The sequence below is a fragment of the Dipodomys merriami genome, unplaced genomic scaffold, assembly GCF_024711535.1.
Source record: "Dipodomys merriami isolate MVZ:Mamm:240054 unplaced genomic scaffold, mDipMer1.0.p SCAF_70, whole genome shotgun sequence".
Taxonomy (NCBI): domain Eukaryota; kingdom Metazoa; phylum Chordata; class Mammalia; order Rodentia; family Heteromyidae; genus Dipodomys; species Dipodomys merriami.
In genome coordinates, this window is record NW_027206291.1 from 4,784,821 (window position 1) to 4,812,665 (window position 27,845).

At 54.4% G+C, this 27,845-nt stretch overlaps 2 protein-coding genes across 5 annotated transcripts in view; one reads left to right on the forward strand and one right to left on the reverse strand.

Annotated features, from left to right (window-relative positions):
* On the forward strand, positions 1-2,412 carry Gpx4 (glutathione peroxidase 4). Of its 2 annotated transcripts, none has more exons than XM_070008413.1 (7): positions 1-141; positions 1,353-1,447; positions 1,542-1,686; positions 1,786-1,937; positions 2,028-2,052; positions 2,159-2,218; positions 2,291-2,412. In XM_070008413.1, the coding sequence occupies exons 1-7, from the start codon at positions 58-60 to the stop codon at positions 2,321-2,323; spliced, it is 594 nt and encodes a 197-aa protein (XP_069864514.1). In that variant the 5' UTR covers positions 1-57; the 3' UTR covers positions 2,324-2,412. The 2 variants fall into 2 exon arrangements, with proteins under 2 accessions (XP_069864514.1, XP_069864512.1); XM_070008411.1 differs by lacking the exon at positions 1-141 and adding an exon at positions 805-1,107.
* An 875-nt stretch (positions 2,413-3,287) lies between these two features.
* Positions 3,288-27,845, reverse strand: part of Sbno2 (strawberry notch homolog 2) — a 72,007-nt gene continuing 47,449 nt past the window's right edge. For 2 of the 3 annotated variants that reach the window (XM_070008473.1, XM_070008474.1), the window contains 28 exons: positions 25,171-25,332; positions 22,190-22,273; positions 21,868-21,967; positions 21,503-21,657; positions 21,276-21,409; positions 21,107-21,197; positions 20,862-21,005; positions 18,955-19,072; positions 18,382-18,487; positions 17,914-18,067; positions 14,052-14,228; positions 13,593-13,690; positions 12,829-12,911; positions 11,589-11,777; positions 11,107-11,276; positions 10,515-10,646; positions 9,973-10,108; positions 9,780-9,892; positions 9,593-9,664; positions 9,354-9,462; positions 8,898-8,972; positions 8,675-8,818; positions 5,441-5,535; positions 5,276-5,368; positions 4,984-5,115; positions 4,704-4,780; positions 4,328-4,518; positions 3,288-4,251 (listed from right to left, as the gene is read on the reverse strand). In XM_070008473.1, coding sequence (XP_069864574.1) covers positions 3,767-4,251; positions 4,328-4,518; positions 4,704-4,780; positions 4,984-5,115; positions 5,276-5,368; positions 5,441-5,535; positions 8,675-8,818; positions 8,898-8,972; positions 9,354-9,462; positions 9,593-9,664; positions 9,780-9,892; positions 9,973-10,108; positions 10,515-10,646; positions 11,107-11,276; positions 11,589-11,777; positions 12,829-12,911; positions 13,593-13,690; positions 14,052-14,228; positions 17,914-18,067; positions 18,382-18,487; positions 18,955-19,072; positions 20,862-21,005; positions 21,107-21,197; positions 21,276-21,409; positions 21,503-21,657; positions 21,868-21,967; positions 22,190-22,273; positions 25,171-25,332 — 3,819 coding nt within the window. In that variant the 3' untranslated portion in view covers positions 3,288-3,766. The remainder of the gene's footprint in view (positions 4,252-4,327; positions 4,519-4,703; positions 4,781-4,983; positions 5,116-5,275; positions 5,369-5,440; positions 5,536-8,674; positions 8,819-8,897; positions 8,973-9,353; positions 9,463-9,592; positions 9,665-9,779; positions 9,893-9,972; positions 10,109-10,514; positions 10,647-11,106; positions 11,277-11,588; positions 11,778-12,828; positions 12,912-13,592; positions 13,691-14,051; positions 14,229-17,913; positions 18,068-18,381; positions 18,488-18,954; positions 19,073-20,861; positions 21,006-21,106; positions 21,198-21,275; positions 21,410-21,502; positions 21,658-21,867; positions 21,968-22,189; positions 22,274-25,170; positions 25,333-27,845) is intronic. The other variant, XM_070008475.1, reaches the window with a different exon arrangement.

A 27,845-nucleotide genomic window follows, 5' to 3' on the forward strand; every position in this document is an offset into this window, starting at 1 on the left:
GCGCGCGTCCATTGGCCGGCTGGGTGAGGGGAGGAGCCGCTGGCTCCAGCCGCCGCGATGAATTTAGGCCGCTTAACCCGCCTGCTGAAGCCGGCGCTGCTGTGCGGAGCTCTAGCTGCGCCCGGTCTGGCTGGTACTATGGTGAGCACTGTCCCGCTGGGGGGGCGGTTGGGGAGGGCGCGAGGCTCTCCGCCTGCGCAGCCGCAACAGCGCGTGGGTCCTTCGTCCATGGTGATCGAGGTCAAGGGGTCGATATCTCCCCCTCCCCCCCAATAGCCAGGCCAGGCCAGGCCCCGCGCGGACGCGGTGACCTGCCCTATTAAGCTCGCTCTCTGTGGCACTGAGGTTGGGACGGCGGGCTGGGACTAGGCGATTGTGGCCAGGATGGCCGGGCAAGGGTCAGGGCCCCGGTTGGAGAGGAAGGTCAGCTGGGGCGTGTGGCTTGAACCGGGAAGAGGATGAATGAGTGTTTCAGACCGTGGGCTGGGTAAGCACTGGCTCGGAATTGCGGGTCAACCAGGGCAAAGGGTCTGGGGACGGTGTTTGGGACCAGTTCAGCCCGGAGTGGCGCCTTTCAGGCCGAGCTGGAAGGGTAGCGCGTGATCGCTAGGTGGACACACGCTGGGCCAGCAGAGTTGAGAATCGGGATCGCCCCTGGGCCCAGAAACCGCTGGAGCAACCCGGCCTGGTCCCCCCGGACCCCGCTGGCTTCCCCGCCCTCCCCCGGCCCGGGGCGGTGCGTCACAATCGGCTGCGCGGCGCCCTGGCTACCGGCCTTTTGTCTAGAAACTGCGTTTGGTGGGCCCCAAACCCACGGGCATGGTCCGCCCCGCCGCGGGCTCTCCGAGCCGCGGCCGGCGGCGGGGCAGGAGCCCGCGCGGCCGGCGGCGGGGCAGGAGCCCGCGCGGCCGGCGGCGGGGCAGGAGCCCGCGCGGCCCGCGGACACGGAGGTCTCGGCGCCGCGCAGGGAGGCGCCGGGCTCCCCGCCGTCGCCGGCCCTGCACCACCGGGACGCGCAGGCGGGCACGGCCCCCGGAAAGGGTCTCCAGTCCTCAAGCGCCGGCTCAGGCGTCCTATGCGTGCAGCTGCACCCAACTTCTGGACCCGGTGTGTGCCGAGGAGGGGGCCTGCTCCTTAGCTCCGCCGCTGTGGCATCTTTTTTTGGGGGAGAGGGGTCCCAATCATTCCTACGTTAGGCTTTTCTGTAGAGGGGCTTGTGCGCCCTACAGTGGGGAAGGGCGCGCTCTTTCCCCTTGCCTTTGGACTTTGGTTTCCGTGACACCCTTCTTCCTTGGAAGCCTGGACTGGCCAGCCCGCCCCGCCTTCTCTCAGCCCCTCTCTTTGCCTTGCAGTGCGCGTCCCGTGATGACTGGCGTTGTGCTCGCTCCATGCATGAGTTCTCAGCCAGGGACATTGATGGGCATATGGTTTGCCTGGACAAATACAAGTAGGTGCCCGCCCAGGGTGGGTGGGTGCAGGGCTGCCGGGGGAGGGGATCCCCTGGTCTCTTGCCTGACCACCGCCCACCCCACCCCATCTAGGGGCTGCGTATGCATCGTCACCAACGTGGCCTCAAAATGAGGCAAAACCGACGTAAACTACTCTCAGCTCGTCGACCTGCACGCCAGATATGCTGAGTGTGGTTTACGGATCCTGGCCTTCCCTTGCAACCAGTTCGGGAGGCAGGTGAGTGGCTTCTTCAGGGGGACAGGCAAGGAAAAGGGGGGACATTGTCTGGGTGCGTGCAGTGGTACACCCCCTCCTCATGTCTATACTGCTGTACAGGAGCCAGGGAATAATCAAGAGATAAAGGAATTTGCAGCTACCTACAACGTTAAATTCGATATGTATAGCAAGATCTGTGTCAACGGGGATGACGCCCACCCGCTGTGGAAATGGATGAAAGTCCAGCCCAAGGGGAGGGGCATGTTGGGAAAGTGAGTGGTCCCGGTGGGGGTGGGGGGCTGGAGTGGGGGGGGGTCTGGGCAGCCCAAATCCGTCCCTAACACACTGTTGTTCTGTTGTAGCGCTATCAAATGGAACTTCACCAAGGTAAGAGTCCTGCGAATGGTTGTAAATGGGGGCTCAGGCTGTGTGCTGGAACCGCTCTTGGGCCCCACCGCCTTGTGCCCGAGGTCACTTCTCTCCTTTCCGGCAGTTCCTCGTTGACAAGAATGGCTGCGTGGTAAAGCGGTATGGTCCCATGGAGGAGCCCCTGGTAAGGTGCCCCTCTGGGAACAGGCTGGGTGGGGGCTGGGAGAGGCCGCCCCTGACCTCCTTCTTCCCACAGGTGATAGAGAAGGACCTGCCCTGTTACCTTTAACCCCACAAGTGTGTGCCCTGTCGAGCTTCCTGCCCTCGCCCTCGGAGCCTTCCCCTGGCAACCATGAAGGTCTGCCTGCAAACCAGCCTCTGGTGGGGCAGACCCGAAAACCTGGCGTGCATCCGCCAGAGGAAGGTCCCGCACCGTGGGCTCGGACTCGTGTCCCTGGCTGCCTTGTGGAAATAAAACGTAGAAATTGGCCTCCTATGTCCTCCTTCCTGGGGTGGGGCCCCTCTGGGGTACAGATCTGGGTCATCTGGTCCAGGGCCCTGGCTGATCCCCCAGGCCAGCCCTTCAGGGGCAGAGCCTGGCTGGGCAGGGCTTGCTCCTAAAGTAGATAATTCTCACGTAAGTAGCTGTTCCTGGCATGGTGGCACCCATCAGGTCACCAGTCCAGGCTTGAGTGTGTGTATGTGTGTGTGCTTATGTCCAGTTCTCCAAAGCAGCAGCCTGTTGACCCTGACTGCCTTTGGGCTGCCTCTGTTCCTTAGTGTGCCATGGGGGTTATTGTCCTGATTGTTTCCTGTGAAGTTCAGCAGTAGATGTGGCCAAGAAGGTCTCAGGCTGGACAGGAGGAAGAGACTGAGGCCCCTGGCCTCTGGGGTCAGCAGGGTAGGGGTCAGGGGTCCTAAGAGCCCACTCTAGTTGCTTTCAGCTTTTGGCTATAGGACCAGAGGCTGCAGTGGTCCCTAGCTTCTGGGACAGAAGCCAGGGGACTGCCATTAGTTCCTTGGTTTCTAGAAAAGGTCTGTGTCTACTTGTTCTGGAGGTCTGAACCTTGGGTCCAGGCACCCCTGGGGAATCATCTGGAGGACACAGGCAAAGAGGCAAGCCACTCCCCCCAAGTCCCCTTACAACAACCAGGCTGTCCTATCAGTAGACAGACTGGCAGTTTCATCTGTCAGCCCTCAATAGGTAGCTGCCAGAGGAGCTATAGCAGAGTGGAGGAGCAGACAATAGGGCAGGTAGGCCAAAAACACATATATTTAAAAAATGTTTTTACATTATATACATTAGCGCTCATTATAAATACATAGAAACCAGAAGGCTGCCCACCCATGGACTATGGACTGGGGGGGGGGGCGAGGGAAGGGTGGACAGGCAATAATTTAGGGAACAGGGAGGAGATTGCATATATTAATGGGGTCTGCCCCGCGGAGCCCCCAGAGACAGTGGGGCCTGAGCACCGGGTTTCCTGAGTTTGCAGCTCGGGACCACCAACCTCACGGCTTCCAGGCCTCAGCCACACATGGGAGGCACGGAGGCCCCGCCCCAGATCGCCCTGAGTGGGCCCTGAAGACCGCTGTGTGCGCGGCCTGATGGGGAAGGCACTGTGGGCGGGCAGCGCCCTCAGTAGTCGCAGGGCTCCCGCACCTGGAGAGGCTGCGCCACGGGGGCGCAGGACGTCGTGGTAGAGGGGACACCGGCCAGCGGGCGGGCGGCCTAGGAGTTGGGGAATGGTGGGCTGAATTGGATGACGCTCTGCCTCTCCGGGCCCCCACCGCCGCCAACCCCCGCGCCTCCTGCGCCCACCAGTGGGCCTGGGGGCTCAGAGGGCCCGGCGTTGAGGGAGCGCAGCATGTCCTCCAATACCTCCCTGAAGTTAATGTCGCAGCTCTGGTGCGCTAAGGCCGCGGGGTCGGCCATAGTGGCGTCCCGCGCGCCCAGCTGCAGCAGTGCACCGGAATCTGGGGGCGGCAGTGGCGGAAAGGCGAAGCGGGGCAGCGGGGGCGGGAAGGCCTCCACCGCTGGTGGGCTGTAGGTCAGATCCAGAACCTCGCCGGGGTCGCAGGGCAGCGGCAGCAGGCGCGGGGTGGGTGGCCTGGCCGGGAAGCCTGGGTTGGGCATGCCTCTGCGCTTGACGTCGGCGTCCATCAGCCGCAGCTCCTGCAGCACGCGGCGCACACAGCTTTCTGGGATCTTGATGCCTAATGTTGGGCGCAGGCGTGTGGGTCAGGGTCTCCCCCTGCCCTGCTGCCCGCCCCCAACCACCCACCCACTCACCCACTTGCTTCTTCTTGTCTTTGGTCTTGAGTCGCACGATCTGTAGGTAGCTGCTGTTGCTGACATCTGCCATCACGGCGGCGATGCGGCCCCACACGCGCAGCAGCGCCCCACACAGCATGTAGTGGTGCCGGAGGCGCAGGCCCTGGGTGCAGTCCTTGCCCTCCTGCACCAGCCGGCAGTGCTGGTTCCTGATGGGTCAGAGGGTCAGTATGAGAAGCCTGTCCTGTCCTGCCTGTGTCCCTGCCCCCTTGTGCACAGGCCCAATGCTCCCCCTGCCAGGTGCAGCTTCATGAACCCCTAGACGCTGGATGCCTCATGGCTGTCTACTCTGCAGGGCTCCTTCTCCCTCACAGGACGTGGGGCTGGCCCTTACCAGGCAGTGTGGCTGCAGTGTGTCAGCGAGTAAGCGTAGTTGCTCTCCCAGTGCTCTCTGGCCTCCTCCGCAGTGACCTGGGGTACACATGGTTGTGAGCCTTGGCCCCAGGCAGCCCAAGCACCCTGAAGCCAGCTGGACCTGTGGTTCTCCCAGCTGCCAGGCCACCAAGAACTGGCTTGAGGGCCAAAGGAATGGAATCCCCAGGAGCCAAGGACATAAGCTGATGGCACAGACCTGGGGAGTCTGCCTGGGGAGCTCAGCCCTGTCCCTTTCCTACCCGGTGGAACCTGCGGCACAGGCTGTCCAGGGTTTCTAGGTGGTTCTGCCGGCCTATGTTGGGCTTGTACACAGTGAAGTGCTTGCCTCGGTTCTGCTCCGCAAGGAGGCAGCTGGGCTTGTTGCCTCGGACCTGGGGAGGGGAGAAGTAGATGAAGCTGTGACCCTGGGCAGGGGTGGCCACTGCTTCTCAGGAGTGGGGCTCTGCAGAAAGACCCATTCAGGGCCTTTGCTCACTTTAGTCTTGCCTCAGGAAGGTTGAGTGGGCACACTGCTGCTCAACAGCTGCCTACCTTATAGGAGAGGTAGAATCCATCGTAGGGGCCCATGAGCTCCAGGGACTTGGTGAACGCCTCCTCCCACTTCAAGCCTCGGTCCACGCTGATCTGCCAGGGGTGGGGTGGCGTTAGTACATCAGGGCCTGATGAGGGTTAGGAGCTGGGCAGCTTCCTGCTCACCTTGTAGAAGACCACCTGCCCATCCTGTGGGTGCCCGGGGGCCAGGAACACCTGCTGGCTCTCCTCATAGATCTCATCGATGCCGGGAGCCAGGTCTACAAGAGGATGAGAGGTAAACAGTTGGGTCTAGGAGCCTGGGCTCACTAATTCTCACCTGTGGGTCTAACACTAGGGCCTTGCTTGGCCTGCACTTTGGCAGCTGTTGGTCTCATGGCCGGAAGGTACCCCAGAAGCAACAACCAGGGGGCATAATGGAACAGACACAGCCTGGTCAAGACACACACCTTAGGAGAGGTCAAATAAACCTCCTCATTTGGGGGCTGCACATGTCACCTGAAAGCCTAGTAGGTCACATGTATCTAAATGCTCTTTTCTGTATAACCGCTTGAGGAGCTATTGTGTAGGCTTGAACTCAGGGCCTGGGCTGTTTCTGAGCCTCTCTGTGCTCAAAGCTAGCGCTCTACCACTTGAGCCACACTACCACTTCTGGTTTTCTGAGTGGTTTATTGGAGATAAGAGTCTCACAGACTTTCTTTGCTCAAGCTGGCTTTTATCCTCAGATCTCAGCCTCCTGAGTAGCTAGGATTAGAGGCCTGAGCCACCGATGCCCAGCTTCCAGCTTTTTCTGTGTATGTGGTACTAAGGAATCTAACCCAGAGCTTCATGGTGCTAGGCAAGCACTCTACCACTGAGCCACATTCCCAGCCCCTCAATTTTTTTTTTTTTTTTTTTTGGTCGGTTGTGGGGTCTGAACTCTGGGCCTGGACACTGTCCCTCAGCTTTTCAGCTCAAGGCTAGCACTCTATCAAACTTGAGCCACAGCGCCACTTCTGGCTTTTTCTGCTTATGTGGAGCTGAGGAATCAAACCCAGGGCTTCATGCATGCAAGGCAAGCACTCTACCACTGAGCTACCTTCCCAGCCTCTCATGTTTTTATAAATAAGTTTGTGTGCTGGGTACCAGTGGCTCATGCCTGCAGTCCTAGCTACTCAAGAGGCTGAGATCTGAGAATTGCAGTTCAAAGCCAACTCCGGCAGGAAAGTCCCTGAGACTCTCATCTCCAATTAACCACCAGAAAACTGGAAGTGGCGCTGTGACTCAAGTGGTAGAGCATTAGCCTTGAGCAAAAGAGCTCAAGACAGTGCCTAGGCCCAGAGTTCAAGCCCCATGACTGACCAAAAAAAAAAAGTGTGGGGCTGGGAAGATGGCTCAGTGGTAGAGCGCTTGCCTTGCATGCCTGAGGCCCTGGGTTCAATTCCTCAGCACCACATAAGCAAAAAGAAAAAAGCCGGAGTGGCGCCGTGGCTCAAGTGGTAGAGCGCTAGCCTTGAGCTGAAGAGCTGAGGGACAGCGCCCAGGCCCAGAGTTCAAAAAAAAAAAAAATTAAAAAAAAAGAAATGTACTCATTATCTAAGCCGGGCGCTGGTGGCTCACGCCTGTAATCCTAGCTACTCAGGAGGCTGAGATCTGAGGATTGCGGTTCAAAGCCAGCCCGGGCAGGAGAGACCGTGAGACTCCTATCTCCAATAAACCACCAGAAAACTGGAAGTGGCGCTGTAGCTCAAGTGGTAGAGCGCTCGCCTTGAGCTGAAGAGCTGAGGGACAGCTCCCAGGCCCAGAGTTCAAGCCCCACGACCGACAAAAAAAAAAAAAAAAAAAAAAAAAGTGTGTGTGTGCACATGCAATTGAGGATTGAACCCAGTGGCTCATACATGCTAGGCCAGGGCTTCACCACCTGGGTCATGCCCCCAACATAAAGTTGGTTTTTGTGTATGTGTGCTCTGATTCTGGGGCTTGAACTCAGGGCCAGGTGCCTTTGCTTAGCTTTTTGTTTGTTTGTTTGTTTGTTTTTTTGGGTCCGGTCGTGGGGCCTGAACTCTGGGCCTGGGCACTGTCCCTCAGCTCTTCAGCTCAAGGCTAGCGCTCTACCACTTGAGCCACAGCGCCACTTCTGGCTTTTTTCTTTTTGCTTATGTGGTGCTGAAGAATCGAACCCAGGGCCTCATGCATGCAAGGCAAGCGCTCTACCACTAAGCTACCTTCCCAGCCCCTTTGCTTAGCTTTTTCTTTTCTTTTTTTTTTTTGTCGGTCGTGGGGCTTGAACTCTGGGCCTGGGCACTGTCCCTCAGCTTTTCAGCTCAAGGCGAGCGCTCTACCACTTGAGCTACAGCGCCACTTCCAGTTTTCTGGTGGTTTATTGGAGATAGGAGTCTCACGGTCTCTCCTGCCCGGGCTGGCTTTGAACCGCGATCCTCAGATCTCAGCCTCCTGAGTAGCTAGGATTACAGGCGTGAGCCACCAGCGCCTGGCTGCTTAGCTTTTTCATTCAAAGCTGGAGATCTACCTCTTGAGCCACACCTCCACATCTGACATTTTGCTGATTAACAAAATAAGTCTTTTAGATTTGTTTGCTAGGTTGGCTTCAAACTGAGATCTTCAGCCTCCTAAGTAGCTAGGGTTAACAGGTGTGAGCCACCAACATGTGGTGCCTCACCACAAAGATTTTTTTTTGTGCCAGTACTTAGGTTTGAACTCAGGGTCTGGGCAATGTCCCTGAGCCTTTTTTGTTGTTGGTCACGGGGCTTGAACTCTGGGCCTGGACACTGTCCCTGAGCTCTTCAGCTCAACGCAAGCACTCTACCACTTGAGCCACAGCGCCACTTCCAGTTTTCTGGTGGTTTATTGGAGATAAGAGTCTCATGGACTTTCCTGCCTGGACGGGAAACCACTATCCTCAGATCTCAGCCCCCTGAGTAGCTAGAGTTACAGGTGTGAGTAACCAGCACCCGACTGTCCCTCAACTTTTTTGCTCAAGACTACTCTACAACTTGAGCTACAGCTCCGCTTCCAGATTTTTTTGGTGGTTAATATGAGTCTCACAAACTTCCCTGCCCAGGCTGGATTCACATTGGGATCCTCCAACTTCAGCCTCCTGAATAAATAGGATTATGCTCCCACATAAAATTTTCTTGGCACATGGCTCCCACCATTTGTACTCATGATCTACAACAATAGCCAGTGGCCACTACAGTCTAGTCCTTGGTTTACAACCACCTAAGTGGACTTTATGATGAGACGCATCAGCCATAGGATCTTTTAGGATAAAGGATGAGTGCACATCAGTTTCAAACTAGAGGCTTTCCACTGCAAACTTGAGCCCTACCAATCTCAGTTCTGCAGGGAAAGGTGCCCTCTGTGGTCCTCTATGAAAGCCCCTGGGTCTCCACAGCTCACCCAGGATGCCCATGTCGTATCTGCCCTCCTTCTTGTCTGCGTCGATGAGGTGATCAAAGGTGTCTGAGAAGTACTGAAAGAGCGCATTCTGCTTGTGCACCTCCAGCCCCAGGATGCGGTTCAGGAACTTGGCGATGGAGCAGTCTGGGGGTGGGAGGGGCTGCATCAGGCTGAGTCTGTTGGTTGGCAATTCCCCCCCTTCTGCCCAGCTGGGGAGACTCACCCTTCTCCACATCCAGGCAGCCGGACCGTGACTCTCGCCCGCCAATGCCAACTGACAGCAGGCCTTGCTTCATATCTGTGGGAAGAGGTCTTGCAAAATGATCTTTGGACTCCTGGGAGGTGTGCCAGCCCTCCCACCTGCCCCTTGCCTGGCATGAAGGGGGCATCCACAAGTGGGCGGTAGGTGGGGAGGTCTGCCTTTTCTATTCTTCCAGGATGAGACTAGAGCTCTGGGAATAGGCTCAAATTCCTGTCCCAGCCCCCACAACTCCCTACCCAGGGTCTGCTGGGTTGCTCTGGCTCCCTGTGCCCTGCACAGCTACTGTGTGAGGGATGAGATTTTTCGACACAAAACTAATCTACAAATCTGAGTGCCCAAACCATGCTGGAGACCTGCTACTCTTCCCCTGCTTTTCCCAAAAAAAATGAGGAGCCCTAGCTGGGTCAAGAGGCTCACCTCGGAAGAATGCAGCATCCCCTCCAGGATAGCCCTGGGGCAAAGGCACCTTGTTGTCTGTCTGGCTGAGAATGGTGGTGAGGACGCTGCTGAGAGCCCGGGCGCCATACTGGAGAGAAGAAGGGAATGAGTGGGGGGAGGGGAGCCACGCCATACTGGAGAGAAGAAGGGAATGAGTGGGGGGAGGGGAGCCATGGTGGAGGCTGGCCTCTTCTAGTCCTGCCTTCTCCCCAAGGTACCTTGTTCTCAAAGTTGTACTTGCTCAAGTCTCGAGACTCGGTGGCACGACGGTCTCCGTGGGTCAGGGCACCCTGACAGGATGGAGGAGACTGTCAGTATGTCTAGGCTGAGACCTCTTTGATCCCAGGGAGCCTCTTTTGGCTCAGGTCATGGACCCCAGCCCCAGACCCCAATGCCCCTGCTCACCAGACTCTCAAGCCGCTTGGCAACAATGGAGGCGAACCGCCGCTCCCCTGCCAGCTCCGAGATGAGGAAGACATACTCGGGTGCCGAGACCTGATTGGACCGGTGGGTGCGGCCTGGAGGCAGAGAAGGGTTCTCAGGAACTGGACCATGGGTCCACTAGGGTAGAACCAGCCTGAGTGGGGGCCAGGCTCACCAAATTGCTGGATGGCACGGTCGGCACTCCAGGGCAACTCAAGGGTCATGTGGACACGCCGCCGCTGGTTCTTGACTCGTCGGTCAGCTTGGAGGGAGACACCAGAGCTGGAAGCCTCGGAGATGATGGCCACGAGCTGCAGGTGGGGATGGGTCAGCATGCAAAGAAGGGTGCACGTCCTGTCCAGCCCTGTGTGGCTAGCAGACCACTCCGCACTCCATTCAGCTCTGGGGCCCCAGGGTTCTGGGGATATAACAGCCACCGGAAATGCAGGGATATGAGAGGCCAGGAAGGCCTGTGAGGATTGCCATATGCCCATGTGTGTGTGGGCAAGTGCACGCACATATATATACTCATGCATAAGCACACAGGTGCATGCACATACACTCCTGTATGAACACACAAGTGCACAAATGCATGAACATATGGTACAGAAGCATGTGTGTTCACACACTGCTGGGGTGGTCCGTGGCCCCCATGCCTTGAGTCTCCTGTGTGTCCTGAGCCCTTACACTACCTCAGTCCCTCACCCTGGGCCCCACCTTCTCGCCACTCATGAAGCGCTGCTTTTCCCTGAGGTTCACATGGTCGATGGACAGGCCCTGCTCTGCCCGTGACTCGAAGGCCACTGTCCCATCAGGTCTGGACACAACACGGCCTTTCCTGCCAGTCATCTGTGGTCAAAGAAGGAATCCGGGGACAGGATCTTAGAAGTTGGTCACCTGGGCCCTGGTGCCTGCTCCTTTGTCTCCCCACTGAGGACCAGAGCCCCAGATGTGGTGGGGATTGTGAAACTCTGCTGGGCCCTAGGCCTCCAATGTGGTCTTAGGATTCTCAACTGCCCAATCTTCATCACCAGCCCCATGGTACCGAGGTGAGATGGAAGGCCAAAGGTGGGGGGATAGGGCCCCAAGGATGCAGGGGACAAAGCCCAAGGCAGGCCAGATAGACAAGGGTCTAGGGTCAGGGTGAGGAGACAGGAATGCCTCCATGGCAACCCAGCCTCGTGAGTCTAGCTGGCCAGTGTGGATGCAGTAGTCAGGGCCCTGCTCCTGTTCTGGGGCTGGGGCTGACACAGGGTGACCAGCAGGAGCTGCCAGAGCCAATCGGTGAGGCATAGCCACTGGTGCTCACCTCAGCCACACACTCGGGGCCCCCAAGCTGGTCGATGAGCTCGTCCAGAGTGTTGACTGGAAGCTCCCGGCCCAGTGCGCGCACCTTGGCCAGCAGGTCCTGCTTTAGCCTCTCCACACGTTCCAGAACACCGGGGCCATGAGGGTCCCTCTGAGGAGTGTAGAGAGGACCTGCAGGGGTGGGGCAGAGGGTCAGGGGACTCAAGCATATATATCACATAGCCCCTGAGGGTCAGGACAAGCCATACTACAGGGAGCTATGGTGGCCTGAAGGCCAGCTGGGGGTTGCGGGCCCAAGGGCACTGTGGGAACTGCTCTGCTGGGCTGACTGAAGGCAGCTCCAACTCGGAGTGAGTGGCTGTATGACTCTGACCTTCATTTTCACTGACCCCTCAGTGGACAGAGTCTGAGTAATAAGTTGGGCGGTGAAACTATGGGCGGCCAGGGGAAAGGATGTCAGCGTGGTGACTTGGTTTCACTCACCTCGGTCATCCACGGGGAGCCCAGTGGCATCCACAATGACCACATCATCGTCCACCAAGGACTCTGGGGATGAGTTGAAGTCACTGTCCAGGCCAGGGTCCGACTCAGTGCTGCTGTCATCACTGATGCGGATCACGCCCGCCTCCACTGCCAGTTTGGGGACCTTGGCACCACGGCCCCGCAGCCGCCCTGTGAGGAAAGCCAAAGGTCATGTACCAGACAAGATGGCGGGAACAGAGAAACAGGCAGAGCTGAGGCAGCTGACAGAGAGAAGCCATGGGTGCTGAGCTGGGCAGTGGGGAGAAGGCTCAGCTCCCTAGCTGGAAAAAAGCTTCTGGGGAGACTGCCACGTGCTGTGACCGTGCTAGGCTCCATCTGGTGTGGACAGAGAGTGTCTGTGCAAGCAGCTTTTGGCTGCTTCCCTAGGGCTTCTCTCTGGCCCTGGGAAGAGTGAGTAGGACAACCTGAATGTTCATGTCCCTTATCCTCCCTGGCCCAGGCAGCTCTGGGCTCCATCTGCCTCAAGGGTTGGTCATTGGATATATCCAGGGTCCCTCCATGGGACAGCAGTCTGGGGACCCCATGAGGTACTGCCCTGGAAGCCTAATTTGTGGAAAATGGGAGGGATACAAGGAATCATGGTGGGGGGGGGTAATCTCTGGAGCTGAAGAACTCCTCATGCCTGGCTATGTGGCCTGAGTTACTTGGCTTCTGCTTCTGAGTTAATTGGAGCCTGGCTTCCTATGGTGGACTGAGAGGACAGCAGGTCACACACCCCAGTGGGTGTTTTCTGGGGCACAGCTCAGTCCGTGCAGCAGGTATATACAGGACTGACTTTCATCTGAGCAGCTCAGGCTGTGTGCAGGAGCCTGGAGATTCTTGCCTGCTTGCTTAAGGGTGAGGCTAGAGGCTGGGCATGTAGCTGATGCTGGGGACCAGCTGTGCCATCCTGGCAGTACCCAGCAGCATACATCTCACTCCGCTGAGTGCTGCTATCTGAAGTGGCCATCGCTGACCACTGGGGGCTGCCCTGGGGGGGTCCACATGGAGACCACCACTACTGTTGGCAGAACCCCAGTTATGTGGTGCAAGGTGGCCTGAACTAGTATGCAGCCGTAGCAGGCTCTGGAGCAAAGGTGAGAATGAAGTGCCACCAGCAGCCGGGGACAGGTGCAGAAAGCAGAGGCAGTGCAGCAGGCACAGGCGGATAGCAGAGGCCTGAGCTGGGGAGGGCTCTTACGTTTCCTCTTACTGCCCCCTCCTCGGTCCCGCTTCCTTCTGGTGGAAGGAAAGTGCTTCTGGATCAGGGACAGGAAGACGCCTCTGCAAGGGAGAAGCAGAGTTCGGGCTCCGCTCCAAAGGCCATGGGTACAGGGCTGTGGGAGCTGGAACTGGGGCCTGTAGAGGCCTAGGCCTTGCTAGGGCTGGGCTGAGAAGTGGGAGGGAGAGCAGGGCCCAGGTGGCTCTGCCACCACAGAGGTGTAACATGGATACAGGCGACAGGGCAGCCTGGGAATTCAGGCCTGGGGTAGGGTAATGGAAGAGGAGTTGAGGGGCCCTGGGTAGTGAGGAAAAGCAGGAAGGTGGCTGGGCCTTTCAGTAGGGAAGGCCAGTGGAGTTGGGGGAATTTGGGGGCCCACAAGGGCCAGTTTCAGAAGCCCATGGAGTCCTGTTGAAGAGGCACTACTCAATGCAGGGTTAGGTGGCCAGAGCCTCCTTCTGAGACCCTAGGAACCTGTCTGATGCACCTCCATGTCCTGCTGAAGCCGTTTACTTTCCTTGACTTTAAAAGCCAAGCTGGGCTTAGGGCCTCTAAAGATTATGGGTGGCATTTGGCACAAAGCCTCTGGGTCTTTACTCTCAGCTGCTGGGTGGGTGGGGGTGGGAGGGCTAGTAGTCAAGGCTAGGCCACAGATGGGACCACAGGAAACTGGTCAGTCAATGTCTCACTCTGAAGGGATAGTTGCTCTGATGTCCTCCACCCTTCCAACCCCCATTACTCACTCAGCAGCGGAGACAAAGCAGTTGAGCCGGCCCTCGTTTTCATCCAACACCTCCCGGGTCCGTGCTTCACCCGTGGACTGCAGCCCGATAACTACACACTGGAGATGGGATGGCTCTGAGCTGGGCTCCAATGTGACTACAGGTCACACCCATGCTCTAGTGTGCTTGTTGAGTCTCCCCAGGTGTAGATGGGGAAGGGAGGGTGTCCCAGACTACCCAGTGACAGGCAGGGTACTGCAAGTTTCCTGTGGGTGGACAGCTATCCTGCTCACCTGTGGTCACAATCTTGATGTCCCAACCCATGCAGTAAGATGGATCTGGGGTGCTGGGTAACCACCAGGCAGCACCCCAGGGAAACGGCCAGCTTAGGCCTCGGGGGCATACATGACCCGTTGGGACAATGGCTACCCTCTCTCTCCTTTCAGCCCAGCCACTGCTTGCCAGTAGATGTCTGCTCACCTTGTCATTGGCCAGTTCTTCTCGGGCTAGCTCCACCAGCCGGCGCACCTTGGCAGCGATGCACAGGTACTTGAAGAAACGCTGGTGGGCTGACCAGAACTGGCCCCATAGGGACTTGCGTGACTCCAGGCCAATCCAGTCAGCAGCCTGCTGGAACACACCCAGCGCCTCTGCCCACTGCAACAACAAGTGCCAGCCTGGACTGCCAAGCCTCCCTTCTCACAGGGCCTACTTATCCCCCAGCAAGCCCTGTGCAGGAGGCACCCAGGGCGAACGGAATCAGGGCCCTGTTTATTTCTTTTTTTTTGGGTCTGGTCGTGGGCCTGAACTCTGGGCCTGGGCACTGTTCCTCAGCTCTTCAGCTCAAGGCTAGTGCTCTACCACTTGAGCCACAGCGCCACTTCCAGCTTTTTTTTTTCTGCTTCTGTGGTGCTGAGGAATCAAACCCAGGGCCTCATGCATGCAAGGCAAGCGCTCTACCCCTGAGCCACCTTCCCAGCCCAGGGCCCTGTTTATTTCTGTGCAACGAAAACCAAAACAGCTAGCCATGTACCTGACACCTGTAATCCTAGCTACTTGGGAGGCTAATTACTGAAATCAAGGTTTGAGGCCAGCTGGGGCAGGAAAACTTTGAGACTTCTTGATGAAGAGCTGTATGCAATGGCATACATACCACACACCTGTTATCCTAGCTACCTAACAACTCAGAAGGCTGAGATTTGAGGATCATGGTTCAAAGCCAGCCCAGGCAGGAAAGACATGAGACTCTTATCTCCACTTAATCACCAAAAAGCCCAAATGGAGTTGTAGCTCAAATGGTAGAGCACTATCCTTGAGTAAAAAAAAAAAAAAAAAGCTCAGGGACAGTGCCCAGGCCTTGAGTTCAAGCCTTAGAACTGGTGTGCACATGAGCTCACATACAGGCTCACACACACACATACATCCAGCTAGTTAAAGCAACTGTTTAATATGTACCAGTTCCTGGGCTCCTTGACAGTACAGAAAAATGAAGTAAACCAAACACAGGGTAGGAGCAAAGCTGAGGTGGAAATGATTCAGTTCTTCAGAAAGGGACAGGGATGTCTGTAGAATCTGCTTTTGTGGGATCTATTACTTTTTGTTTTTGTGCAATACTAGAGCTTGAACTAGGCCTGGTCACTGTCCCTTAGCGTTTTTGCCCAATGCTGGTGCTTTACTAGTTAAGTCACAGCTCCATCTCTGGCTTTTTGGTCAGAATTTTACAGATTTTCTTTTGTTTTTTGTTTTTTTGTTCAGTCATGGGGCTTGAACTCTGGGCTTGGGCACTGTCCCTCAGCTCTTCAGCTCAAGGCGAGCGCTCTACTGTTTGAGCCACAGCGCCACTTCCGGTTTTCTAGTGGTTTATTGGAAATAAGAGTCTCACAGACTTTCCTTTCCCGGGCTGGCTTTGAACCATGATCCTCAGATCTCAGCCTCCTGAGTAGGTAGGATTACAGGCGTGAGCCACCAGCACTTGGCTCAGATTTTCTTTATTCCTTCCTTCCTCCCCCCTCCTTCCTTCACCTTTCCTTCTTGTCCCCCCCCCCCCTTTCCTTTTTTTTGTGTGCCAGCCTGGGCTTGAACTCTGGGTCTAAGCCCTGTCCTTGAGCTTTTTTTTTTTTTTTTTTTTGGTTGTGGGGCTTGAACTCTGAGCCTGGGCGCTGTCCCTGAGCTCTTCAGCTCAAGGTTAGTGCTCTACCACTTGAGCCACAGCACCACTTCGGGTTTTATGAGTGGTTTATTGGAGATAAGAGTCTCACAGCCTTTCCTGCCCAGGCTTGTTTTGAACCCCAATCCTAAAATCTCAGCCAACCAAGTAGCTAGGATTACAGATGTGAGCCACCACGCCCGGCTCCTTGAGCATTTTACTCAAGGATAGCACTTTACCATTTGAATCATAACATTTTTGGTGGTTAATCAGAGGTAAGAGTCTCAAAGACTTTTCTGCCCACCCTAGATTCAAACCTCCATCTTTAGATCTCAGCCTCCTGAGTAGCTAGGATTACAGGCGTAAACCACTGGTGCCTGGCTTGTTCCCTCCTCCCTCTCCTCTCCCTCCCTCTCTTTCTCCCTCCCCGCCCTCTTTCTCTCTCTCTCTCTCTCTTGGCTTGAACTCAGGGCTTAGGTTTTGTCCTTGAGCTTTTTTGTTCAAGGCTAGCACTCTACCAACTGAGCCACAGCTCCACTTTGGCTTACTTTTAGTAGTTAATTGGGGAAAAGAATGTCTTGGAGCTGGGTGCTGGTGACTCATGCCTGTAATCCCAGCTACTTAGGAGGCTGAGATTTGAGGATCACAGTTCAAAGCCAGCTTGAGCAGGAAAGTCTCTTATATTCAATTAACCACCAGAAAACCGAAAGTGGTGCTGTGGTTCAAGTAGAAGAGCATTCGCCTTGAGCTAAAGAGCTAAGGGACAGCACCCAGGCCCAGAGTTCAAGCCCCACCACCGACAAAAACAAACAAACAAACAAATAAATAAAATAATGTCATGAACTTTCCTGCCTGGGATGGCTTTGAACCAGGATTCTCAGATCTTAGCCTCCTGAGTAGCTGATTACAGGTGTGAGCCATTGGTACCTGGAATTTTTTTTTTTCTTTTAGTGTTGGGGATGGAAACCAAGACTTTGTGGACTTTGTGTATGCTAAGGAAGCCCTCACCAACGCTATATGCCCAGCCCTCAGTCCACTCCTAGATATGTCAGACCATGGGTTTCACAGTGAAGGAACAGAAATAGGGGGCTGGGAACGTGGTAGAGTGCTTGCCTATCATGCACAAAGCCCTGGGTTTGGTTCCTCAGTACCACATAAGCGGAAAAAGCCAGAAGTGGTTCTGAGGCTCAAATGATAGAGTGGTGGCCTTGAACACAAAAGCTCAGGGAGAGTGCCCGAGGCTGCACAAAAAAGAAAAACAGAAACAGGAATGCATCTGCTTGGATCATTCCTCAGGGCTAAATGCTAGAAAGTCCTGGGAAGTAGGGGCTGGGGTCTAGTCATTTCCATATTTCTGACACAGGGCAGAATAAGGATGTTAGGCCCCCACAAGAGTCTTCACCAGAGCCAGGGGCTGGTGGTTTATACCTGTAATCTTAGATGAGATCTGAGTATCGCAATTCCAAGCCAGCTTGGACAGGAAAGTCTGAGACTCTTATTTTATTTCTGACTAACCACTTAAAAGTTGGAAGTGAGCTGGGTACCAGTGGCTCATACCTGTATTCATAGCTATTCAGGAGGCTGAGATCTAAGTTCAAACCCAGCCCAGGCAGGAAGTTATGAAACTCTTATCTCCAATAAACTATCAAAAAAAAGCCAGAAGTAGAGCCGTAGCTCAAGTGGTAGAATGCCAGCCCTGAGCAAAAGAAGGTCAGAGATAGCACCAAGGCCTTGAGTTCAAGCCCAGCAACACACACACACACACACACACACACACACACACACACACACACACACACACACACACACACACACACACACACACACACACACACACACACACACACACACACACACACACACACACACACACACACGTTGTAAGTAGAGCTTTGGCTCAAGTGCTCAAGTAGTAGAAGATCAGCCTTGAGTGAAAAAGCTAAGGAAAGTACCAGGTCCTGAGTTTAAGCCCCAATACTAGCACAAAACAAAACAAAACAAAACAAAATAAAAATCTCCACCAGGATAGGACCTGCTTCCTACTTTGAGAATTTGACAAAAACCTGTGTCATCTAGAGGACAAGATACCAGGGGTTGACAGGCTTGATTCTGAGGGACACAGAGATCCAGGGAAAATGCACAAAAGTCTCTGTGGCCAGACCCCTATCACTATGCCCAGAGATTCCCCTGGCTTACCAGCAGGGCTGCCCGGTTGTAGACATGTTCAAAGGCGGGGGGCAGTGGGATTTCCTCAATGCGGAAGGTGACTCCAGAGAAGCTGAGCTGGCGTGCTATGTACATACCGCTGACCTTCATATCCATGGCTACAATCTCCATGGCACCCACACCCCTGCAAATAGGTGCCGGCGTCCTGAGCATTGGCTCCTCCCTTCATGGGGAAAGCTATTCCAAATTGGGCAAGAAAGAACCTGATGCATAGAATAGGAAGCACATGCAAAGGCTTTGTGGCTATATCAGGGGACAGAATGAATGAGCCTCTGCCTGGGCCAGAGCAGGGTACAAGAAAGGACACATAGAGCCCAAGGGCTTGGTAGTAGAGAGCTCATCTCCCTGTTGATAGGACACACTGGCAGAGAAAGGATGTGATTCACCAGTGGAGACTGATATACATGACCTGAGGTGTCAGGCAGGGAAAGGGCTCACCTCTTCTCAATGGCATGCAGGAACTCCTCAAAGGTGCGGAAGGGTGTGCCCTCGCCCCAGATGCCCAGGCGGCTCATATAGATCATGTTCCGTGGCTCAGAGGCACCTAGTGGTGAGAGTGAGAAGCTGCTGTCAACCTAGCCCAGTCAGGAGGAGGGAGCTGTGAGGCTACGTAGGATGCTGTTTTGCCCCCAGACCTCAAGAAGTGGGGTGCAGATCCATGGGCTTTTCTTTTTTTTTTTTTTTGGTCAGTTGTGGTGCTTGAACTCTGGGCTTGGGCGCTGTCCCTGCGCTCTTCAGCTCAAGGCAAGCACTCTACCGTTTGAGCCACATTGCCACTTCCGGTTTTCTAGTGGTTTATTGGAGATAAGAGTCTCATGGAGTTTGCTGCTGGGGCTTTGAACCGAAATCCTCAGATCTCAGCTTCCTGAGTAGCTAGGATTACAGGTGTGAGCCACTGGCACCAGGCACCATGGGCTTTTACATGGCTTTCAGGATGTCCCTACTCCCAAATCAAGGCAGACCATCAGTAACTGATAGTACCGTGAGCCCACCCTACCGTGCTGTCCCTACCTGTGGCACTGGCGTAGACTACCCTAGCCAGGGGCAGCTTGTTCTGCAAGTCCAAGACAGCTTTGCCCATCTTGGTGGAGCTGGCATTCTTGGCTTTGTGGCACTCGTCAAACACGATCTGGGGTAAGTGTGGGTTAAGGAATATTCTAGAAGGATGGTGGGCAACCTGAGTCCAAAGTCCTAGAGTAGTTAGAACTCCCCAAGTTATGCCCAGGGATGCCTGTCAACTCTGGAAGGGATACCTAGTAGCATGAGGCCCACTTTATAACTGCTGTGTGTCATGTATTGCATCCAGTGTTTAAGACGATGGCATTGAGGCTGGGGGCTTGCCTAGGAACTGTGGAGGTCCAGGGTTTTATCCCTAGTGCTATAGAAACTCAAATACTAAAGAATTTGTTAATGTACATACACACACACACACACACACACAAATGCACGCACGCACGCACGCACACGCACGCGCGCGCACACTGAAGCATAAAGCAGAGGGCCTCTGGCTGTGCCCATCTCAACAGTCCTGCAGAGTGGAATCACCAGGGAGGTAGAAAATGGATGCTCAGAGCTGGATGTGGTAGTGTAGCATACACTTGTAATCCCAGCACTCAGAAGGCTGAGGCAGGAGGACCATGAGTTCGAGGCCAGCCTGGGCTACAGAGTGAGACCCTGTCTTAGAGGGAAAAAAAAAATAATATTGAATTTTGGTGCTGGTTCAGGGGCTTGAACTTAGGGCCTGGGTTTTGTTGCTGAGCATCTTTTGCTCAAGGCTAGCACTCTACCACTTGAGCCAGAGCTCTACTTCTGGCTTTTAGGGGTAGTTTTTTGGAAATAAGAGTCTCACAGAAGTGGCGCTGTGGCTCAAGCAGTACAGCACTCGCCTTGAGCTGAAGAGCGCAGGGACAGCGCCCAAGCCTAGAGTTCAAGCCCCATGACCGACCAAAAGAAAAAAAAAAACCCAAAAAAAGTCTCACAGGCTTTCCTGCCTGGGCTGGTTTCAAATTGTGATCTTAGATCTCAGCCTCCTGAGTAGTTACAGGTAGGATTTCAGGTATGAGCCACCAGTTTCAAAGATATTCTTAATATTTTAAAAAGAAAACAAGATAGAGAAACACACACACACACACATACACACACACACACACAGCTGGCCAAGGAGAAGTGGGAAAATACAGTGAAAGTCTGAATGCATTTCTTGCCAAGGATGTCACTTGATGTTACTGCTACGTTGCCTGGCTGGGGCTCTGTTGCAGGTGGGGAGGGCAAGTAGGGGACAGAGATTTCTGAGCCTTGTGCAACCTGTCCTTCACCTGCCACGGACACTGAGCCTTGGATCAGCAGGGGAAGAAGATGAAGAGGACTAGAGGGACCTACTGCTGGCTGTGAGACCAGTCTTCTGTCACCTGGATATAAGATGGGATAAGAGTTGGCCTGGAGGTCTAGTTAGTGGTCTGAAGTGGGCTGGCCACCAGGAAGGAAAGGGTGGCATTTAGTTTTTCTCATTGTGCAGAGAAGATAAGGCTTATTTGTAAAGCTGGAAGAAAAAATATGGGAGGATTGGTGGCTAAGCCCTGTGGCCCAGCTTTCTGTCACAAGGGTGATCTGCGGGCCCTTGTCCCTAACAACTTGTGCCTGCAGCCTCCATGGGCACAGACTGTGTACTGGGTGTCCAGGATGGGCAGCAGCCTGCCACTAGAACCAGGGGAATGAAGGAATTCTGCCCATACTGGCACCTTCCTGCCCTAAGGGTCTACCATGGTCACTACCTCCCAGGCATGGTCCCAAATTATCACCATGTCTGTGGTCACCATGGAGCTTTCTACAATAGCACAGGAGGGGCATCTCCACAGTAGTCTACTCTGCCCCTCTGTGCTCTGCTCTCTCCCCACCTCCACCCTGCCCATGCAGGATACAACGCCATCGAAGGCCTCTCCGCACCACTGGAGGATCTGCCGCAGGCGGGTACGGTGCTGCCCACCTGCCTGGCTCTCTCCGATCAGGGCAGAGTAGGTAGCAAAGAGGACCCCCTCTGAGGTAGTGTTGTCACCGTACTTGATCTGTGGATGAGAACAGATGTAGGGACATATGTGGGAGCTTCTAGGCTGGGCGGAACCTGGTCACCCATCCCCCCCTTCCAGCCTGGCTTGGCTCTACCTACCTTGCTCAGCGCATGCACAGCGATGCCCGGGGCCTCTATATCTCGCAGGTCACGCTCTGCATCGTACTTGAGATCGTTTGAGACACTGAACCTGGGAAGGGGTGTGGCCTGGTCAGGAGCAGCTTGTATGCCTCTGTCCCTGTCCCCAGGACATGATATAGACACTCACCACAAGGCCTTCTTCCTGCCACGCAGGTAGTTCTCCATGATGATGCCAGCCACCGTGCGGCCCTTGCCCACACCAGCCCCGTCCCCAATGAGGAAGCCAGCGCGCTGCCCATTAGGCAGCACAACCTCGTGTTGCTGTGACAGAAGGGGGTGGTCAGAGCTGGGAAGCCCTGTGCAAACCCTTTCTCAGGGGTCTTGTGGGATGGGGTGTGGGCAGGGGCAAGTCACCTGGCATGCGTAGGTTATAGCCTCCAGCTGCAAGGCAGACAGGGTTCCACTGTCAGGAGTGGGCAGTGCCAAAGTATAGGTGATATCTGGTGGTGGGACGCTGGACAGTGTGCTGGTCTCCACCACACGGTCTGGGTGCTGCTTACCGATCTTGGCTGAAGGGACACAGGGTGAGATCAGGCATCATGAAGCTGAGGGTTGGGAACCCCAAGAAGCTGGGGTTGCCTTCCCTATCTCTATCTGTAGATGTTGGCTTTGAGGGCAGGAAAACCAGATCTCAGGGACTCAAAGAACAGTGCTGAGACCTGGGTAGGAAGGAGGTGCCTGTGGGGGTCTGAGCTCCTTTTGCCCATTTGAGTACTTACATTTGGATGGCACATAGTCGGCGTAGGTCTCTGCGTGGCCCAGTTCCTCAGCCTCTTCCTCCTCCTCGGCCTCTTCCTCCTCTTCAGGTGGGTTCCCTGACTACAGGTATAGGTGAAATACAGGAGTCAGTCCTGCCCTGATAGGGATAGAGGCAGCCCTACCATTACCCCCAGACTTCTTTAGGGCCTCAGTTTCTCTATCTGCAAAATGGGGTGATTCCTGCTTGTAGGCCACACATGACTTGACAAACTAGAAGCTCCTGAGCTCTGAAGACCCTTCCATCAGTGCTGGCCAGGAAGGGAACCTGCTGGACAGGCTCACCTGGTAGCTGACAAGAAGCGGAGTGCTAGGGAGGGAGGCCACGGATTCCTTGAGGCTTGAAAATGGCACATTGGGCAGGAACAGCTGGAGGAGAGAACAGTAGTTGGCACATTGCCCACCACCCTAGGCTTAGTGGGCTCCCAACCATTACCCTGTCTCCCTAAGGGAGGGGCTCACTAGCTCTGATGGACTGTAGCCCAGCAGGGGCTGGCAGGTCAGGCTTGAGAACAGGCTATGCAGGGGGCTATAGAAGCATTGAGAACACTAACGCGTAGGTTTTCAGTCTAAGGGGAAGACAAAAGAGAAGCCAGCTAGACTGTATTGGTGGCAGGCCACTCTCACCTGTGGCCCCAGCCTGGTGGTGGTCTTCACCTCTCCCTTGGCAGCCCCAGTGATGATAGAAACAAGTTGCAAAGGGGCTTTTTTTTTTTTTTTTTTTTGGTCAGTCATGGGGCTTGAACTCTGGGCCTGTGCATTGTCTCTCAGCTCTTCAGCTCAAGGTGAATGCTCTACCACTTGAGCCACAGTGCTACTTCTGGTTTTCTGGTGGTTAGTTGGAGATAAGAGTCTCACAGACTTTCCTGCTTGGGCTGGCTTTGAACTATGATCCTCAGATCTCAGCCTCCTGAGTAGCTAAGATTACAGGCGTGAGCCACCAGTGTCTAGGACAAACGGGCTTCTTGCTGCCCTTGTGTTCTCCCCAGGTGGTCCACTGTGGGGGGAACCATCAGAAGCCCAGCATACCAGCAACCCAGTAAGAAAATAGGCTGGTGGCTGGAAAGGTATAAAGTGCTGGCCATGCATGCCGACTCTAGGCTGGGTGGCCAGGTGGAGCCTGACCTCTGGGATCTAATCTGTGCCACTTAGGGGGACATGGTCCACCATGGAATATGAGACCTGACAGGAGTCCACAGTAAGCGGGACTGGGAAGTGACTTTCCTTGGCTACCCCAGGGAGCATATGGCTCCCATTGTCTAAATCACAACACTGAGGCTAGGCAGACCTAGGACATAGCTGGGAGACAGTGAGGTCCAGACCAGGGTTTGTGTGATTGTGTGTGTGTGTGTGTGTGTGTTTGTGTGTGTGTGTGTCTGTGTCTGTGTGTGTGCCTGTACTACGGCTTGAACGTGGGCCTGGTCACTGTTCTTTAGTTTTTTTGCTCAAGTTTAGTGCTCTATCACTTAAGCCACAGTGCCACTTCTGGCTTTTTGGTGGTTAATTAGAGGTAAAAGTCTCATAGACTTTTGCTACCTGGGCTAGCTTCAAACTTGATCCTCAGATTTCAGCCTCCTGAGGAGTTAGAATTACAGGCATTAGCCACTGGCTTGTATAATTCTTAAAACTTCTCAATAGAGCCGGGTGCCAGTAGCTCACGCCTGTAATCCTAGTACTCAGGAGGCTGAGATCTGAGGATCACAGTTCAAAGCCAACCTAAGCAGGAAAGTCTGTGAGACTCATCTCCAATAAACCACTATAAAACCAGAAGTAACACTGTGGCTCAAGCGGTAGAGCGCTCGCCTTGAGCTGAAGAGCGCAGGGACAGCACCCAAGCCAGAGTTCAAGCCCCACAACTGACCAAAAAAAAAAAATCTCAACAGCACCAGTTTATCCTTAACAAAAACAGTATGTGAGGCTGGGAATGTGGCTTAGTGGTAGAGTCCTCACTTAGCATGCATGAAGTCCTAAGTTCATTTCCCCAGTAACATATATAAACAGAAAAAGCCAGAAGTGGTGCTGTGCCTCAAGTGGTAGAGTGTAGCTTTGAGCAAAAGAAGCTCAGGGGCAGTACTCAGGCTCTGAGTTCAAGCCCCAAGACTGACAAAAAAAAAGTATGTCTAAAGGGGAGAGGGACTTCCAATCCTAGTTCCATTCAGTGGTTAGGATCAGCAATCAGCATAGGGTTAACAGCATATAGTTAACACTTCCAATTCAGGTTAGAAACATGGCCAGCTAGGTTTAAAAAGACCAGAGTGAAGTCACAAAGATTACAAGTCCAAGCTCAGCCTTCCTGCTTTTTTTTTTTTTTTCTAAATTAGCAAAAACCTAAACAGAAGGGGCAAGGGTTCCTGGAAGACTGAGTCACGTTCCCAGCCAGGCTGGGACAGTGCCAGGGCATTGGATTACAGAGGCCCATACATGATCTCCTGCAGTCAGCTGTGCTCCTAGTAGGGATGGACAGTGCCTTTGGGACCCAATCCCCAAGAGGGAGAACAGGTCTGAGCCGCCCCATAGAGCTGGGGAGGCAGGGTCTGTGTCAGTGCTCTGGGGTCAGCTGAGACCCACTGGTGACAGAATAATCTCTGCCCAGAAGCTCTTCTGACTGAATGGGACCCTGCCTGTGAGCAGTGGAGCAGAGCTGCCCTGGGCATGTGCCCTTCTGCATCTGTAGGGGGAAGAGGGTTACTGTACCCATGGTATGCACTGACTTACACCCCCAAAGTCTAGAAGCTTCTCTTGCAGAGGTCCCAGAAAAGGCCTGGGTGTCTGGGAGTTCCCCTTGGCATTGCTGACATTAGGGCTAGATTGCTTTTAGGAGGGGAATCCTGGACCCTGAAAGGTGCTGGGTAGTGCTCCTGGCCTCCACCCCATTCCCTGCCAAGAGTACCCCAGTCATGATGAACACATATGTCCCCAGACATGGGGGCATGTCAGTGTCTGCCCCAGGGTCTCCTGTGGGCAGAACTGTCTAGGGAGAGTAGTATCTACAAGCACTTTTTGTTTTTCCTGGGTAAGCCTGCTTCCCCAGCAGGGCTGTGGCCTCTGAGACCCTACAGAACGGGGTGAGGAGAAAGAGCCACCATATATGGTCAGGGGGGCACTAAGAGGGGTGTGGCCTGACCTTGGGGTTGTAAAGGACCCATAAGGACATTGGACCTTCAGCCTCATCTATGACTCTGAAGAGCCTGAGGATAACCACCACCTGCCCTCCCCCAGCACCTCTCACAGAAACAGCTCCAGCTGGATGTGTGGAACACACTGACCTTCTCATTGGTGGCTGGGGCAGTGCTGACATCCCAGATGGTGGGCACCTGGCTGAGGCTGTCTGCTGGCAGGAAGTCGGGTGTGTCCACAATGTCTGAGAGGGAGTCCACGGATGAGGAGAAGATGGAGGCATTGGAGAGGTCCTCCAGGTATGAGGAGTCCTGCAAGACGGGCCTAGGTGAGGCTGTGTGACACCACAGCTGTTTGAGCCTAGGTTCAAGCTGGGCTAACTATTCTAGTTAGCTCAAGGCTAACTAGAATAAAGAGAACAGCAATAGCCAGGCACTGGTGGTTCATACCTGTAATCCTGGCTACTGAGATATGGGGATCCCATACTGAAGCCAGTTCAGGCAAACAACTCTAAGACTTACTTCCAGTTAACCACCCAAAAGTCAGAAGTGGAACTGTAAGCTAAAGGACAGCTCTCAGGCCCCGAGTGAAAGCCCAACTACTAGAACAAAACAAACAAACAAACAAACAAACAAACAATGCGGTGCCATCCACACTGGAACATCACACAGCCATGAACAGGATGAGGTTTGTTACAATGTGAACAGAGTTTGAGAATATCATGCTCAGTGAGAGAAACAGACACAAAAGGCCCCATAGTGTGTGAGTTCATTGACAGGAAAATTCCAGAACAGGTGAATCCAGAGACAGGCAGTGGAATCATGGGGGAAAGGAGGCAGGGAGGGAGAGGGATCACTGCTTATGAGTGAGTATCCTTTTGGTGATGGAAGGTCCTAAAGATGATGGTTGTATAACCATGAATACAGTAAAACCATCACACTATAAAGTTGAAATTGCTCTGCAATTGTCTGCATTGTCAGATAGGTCGTGTGTGTGTGTGTGTGTGCGCGCGCGCGCGCGCGTGTGTGTGTGTGTGTGTGTGTATGTGTGTGTGTGTTGGTTTTTTTGCTCAAGGCTGGTGCTCTATCACTTGATTTATGGCTCTATTTCTGGCTTTTTGGTGGTTAACTGGAGATAAGTCTTACAAACTTTCCTGCCTGGGCTGGCTTCAAACCTAATTCTCAGATCTCAGCCTTCTGAGCAGCTAGGTTATTGGCATGAGCCTTTAGTACCCAGCAGGTGTATTATTTATTTTTTTATTTTTTTATTTTTTGTGGGTTGTTGGGCTTGAACTCTGGGCCTGGGCGCTGTCCCTCAGCTCTTCAGCTCAAGGCTAGCACTCTACCACTAGAGTCACAGCACCACTTCCAGTCTACTATGTTTATGTGGTACTGAGGAATTGAACTTAGGGCTTCATGAATGCTAGGCAAGCACTCTACCACTAAGCCACCTTCCCAGCCCTGTTAGGATCTTTTCTGCCCTGGCAGGATTTGAACTACAATCCTCTGGATCTCAGCCTCTTGAGTAGCTAGGATTACAACCTACTGGTGTGCTCTCCAAACGTATTTTAGAGCAGCAATGGTGGGGGAAGGGGTCACTGCAGCCTCTCATGTGAGCCTGACCACAATTAGTATCCCCTATATCCTCCCTTCAGCCTACCCAACACTCTCTCTTGCTCAGGCATCTACCATGTGTGTGACACATGGGGAGTGTGCCCCCACCCAGAAGGCCTGCCAGGGTCCTATAGGTAAGAGGTACCCATGCTGCCCTGCATCCCCCCCTTTTTTTTCTCTTCAGAAAAGGAATCTGTGTTGAGGGCAATGTCCCTGAGGACCAGGATGTGGGCCAGTGCCATTCCCAATCTCAGTGTACAACTCAGCCAAGAGTGGGAGCAGTCCTAGCCAAACACCCCCTCCCCCAGTCCAGTATTGCTCCCACTGTGGCCAGAGGGCCCAGTCACACTGACTTTTGCCTCTGATGCACTGGAAGTATTTCCTTGGCAGTGCCTGGCACAGATGAATTAACCAAAGCCACATTCAGGAGAGAGGGCAAGCTGCTGTTGGAAGGACCTGACCCACCATGTTGGACTTACAGACCCTAATGAAGTATCTGGCTTTATCAGTGGGCAGGAGAGACGGTCAGGGGGCACTGGGAGTGTCTATGAGCAGACTGCCTGACCCCTTGCAGGAACCCTGTCACCTGGAAAGACTGGTTCTGTGCTCTGGGGACCAAACACTCCAAGTTGGTCCTGGATTGAGCTGTCCTGCTTTCCCCATGGAGGAAGGAGAGGACAGAGTGGTCAGGGCACACAGACTCTAGAGGTTCAGATTGCCAGATGGGCCAGCTCCTCCAGTGAGAGCAGTGTCCCTGCAACTCCAAGGTTACTGGGATCAAAGGCTCTCCATGATCTCCCTTACCTTGTGCTCCTGCTCCCTCCCTCTACGCTAAGGCTGAGTTGCTGAGACTTGGCTATAGTGGAATTTCTATTCCTGAGAGGGAGTGGGAGGTCTCAAGAGATTTTCTATTTTCCCCAAGGCTCTGTGCTGGTCTGGAGGTCAATCCCAGCATCAGCATCCCCTACCCCCCACCCTCACCCCCCTCCCCACCCCCTGGATGCAGGTCAGGACTACCTAGTCTCCCTGAGGGGTGGATTAGGGATCAAGCCAGGGCTGAGCCTGTATCCTCCTGAGGACTGCTAACAGGTAGTGCAGATCCAAGTCCTGCCCTGAAGTACAGGGCAACCCAGCTGCCAGCCAACTTGGCTGGCATGAGGCTCGGGGCTCGATTAGATTCTTCTTGCACACTGAAGGGCCCCCAGTTGCAG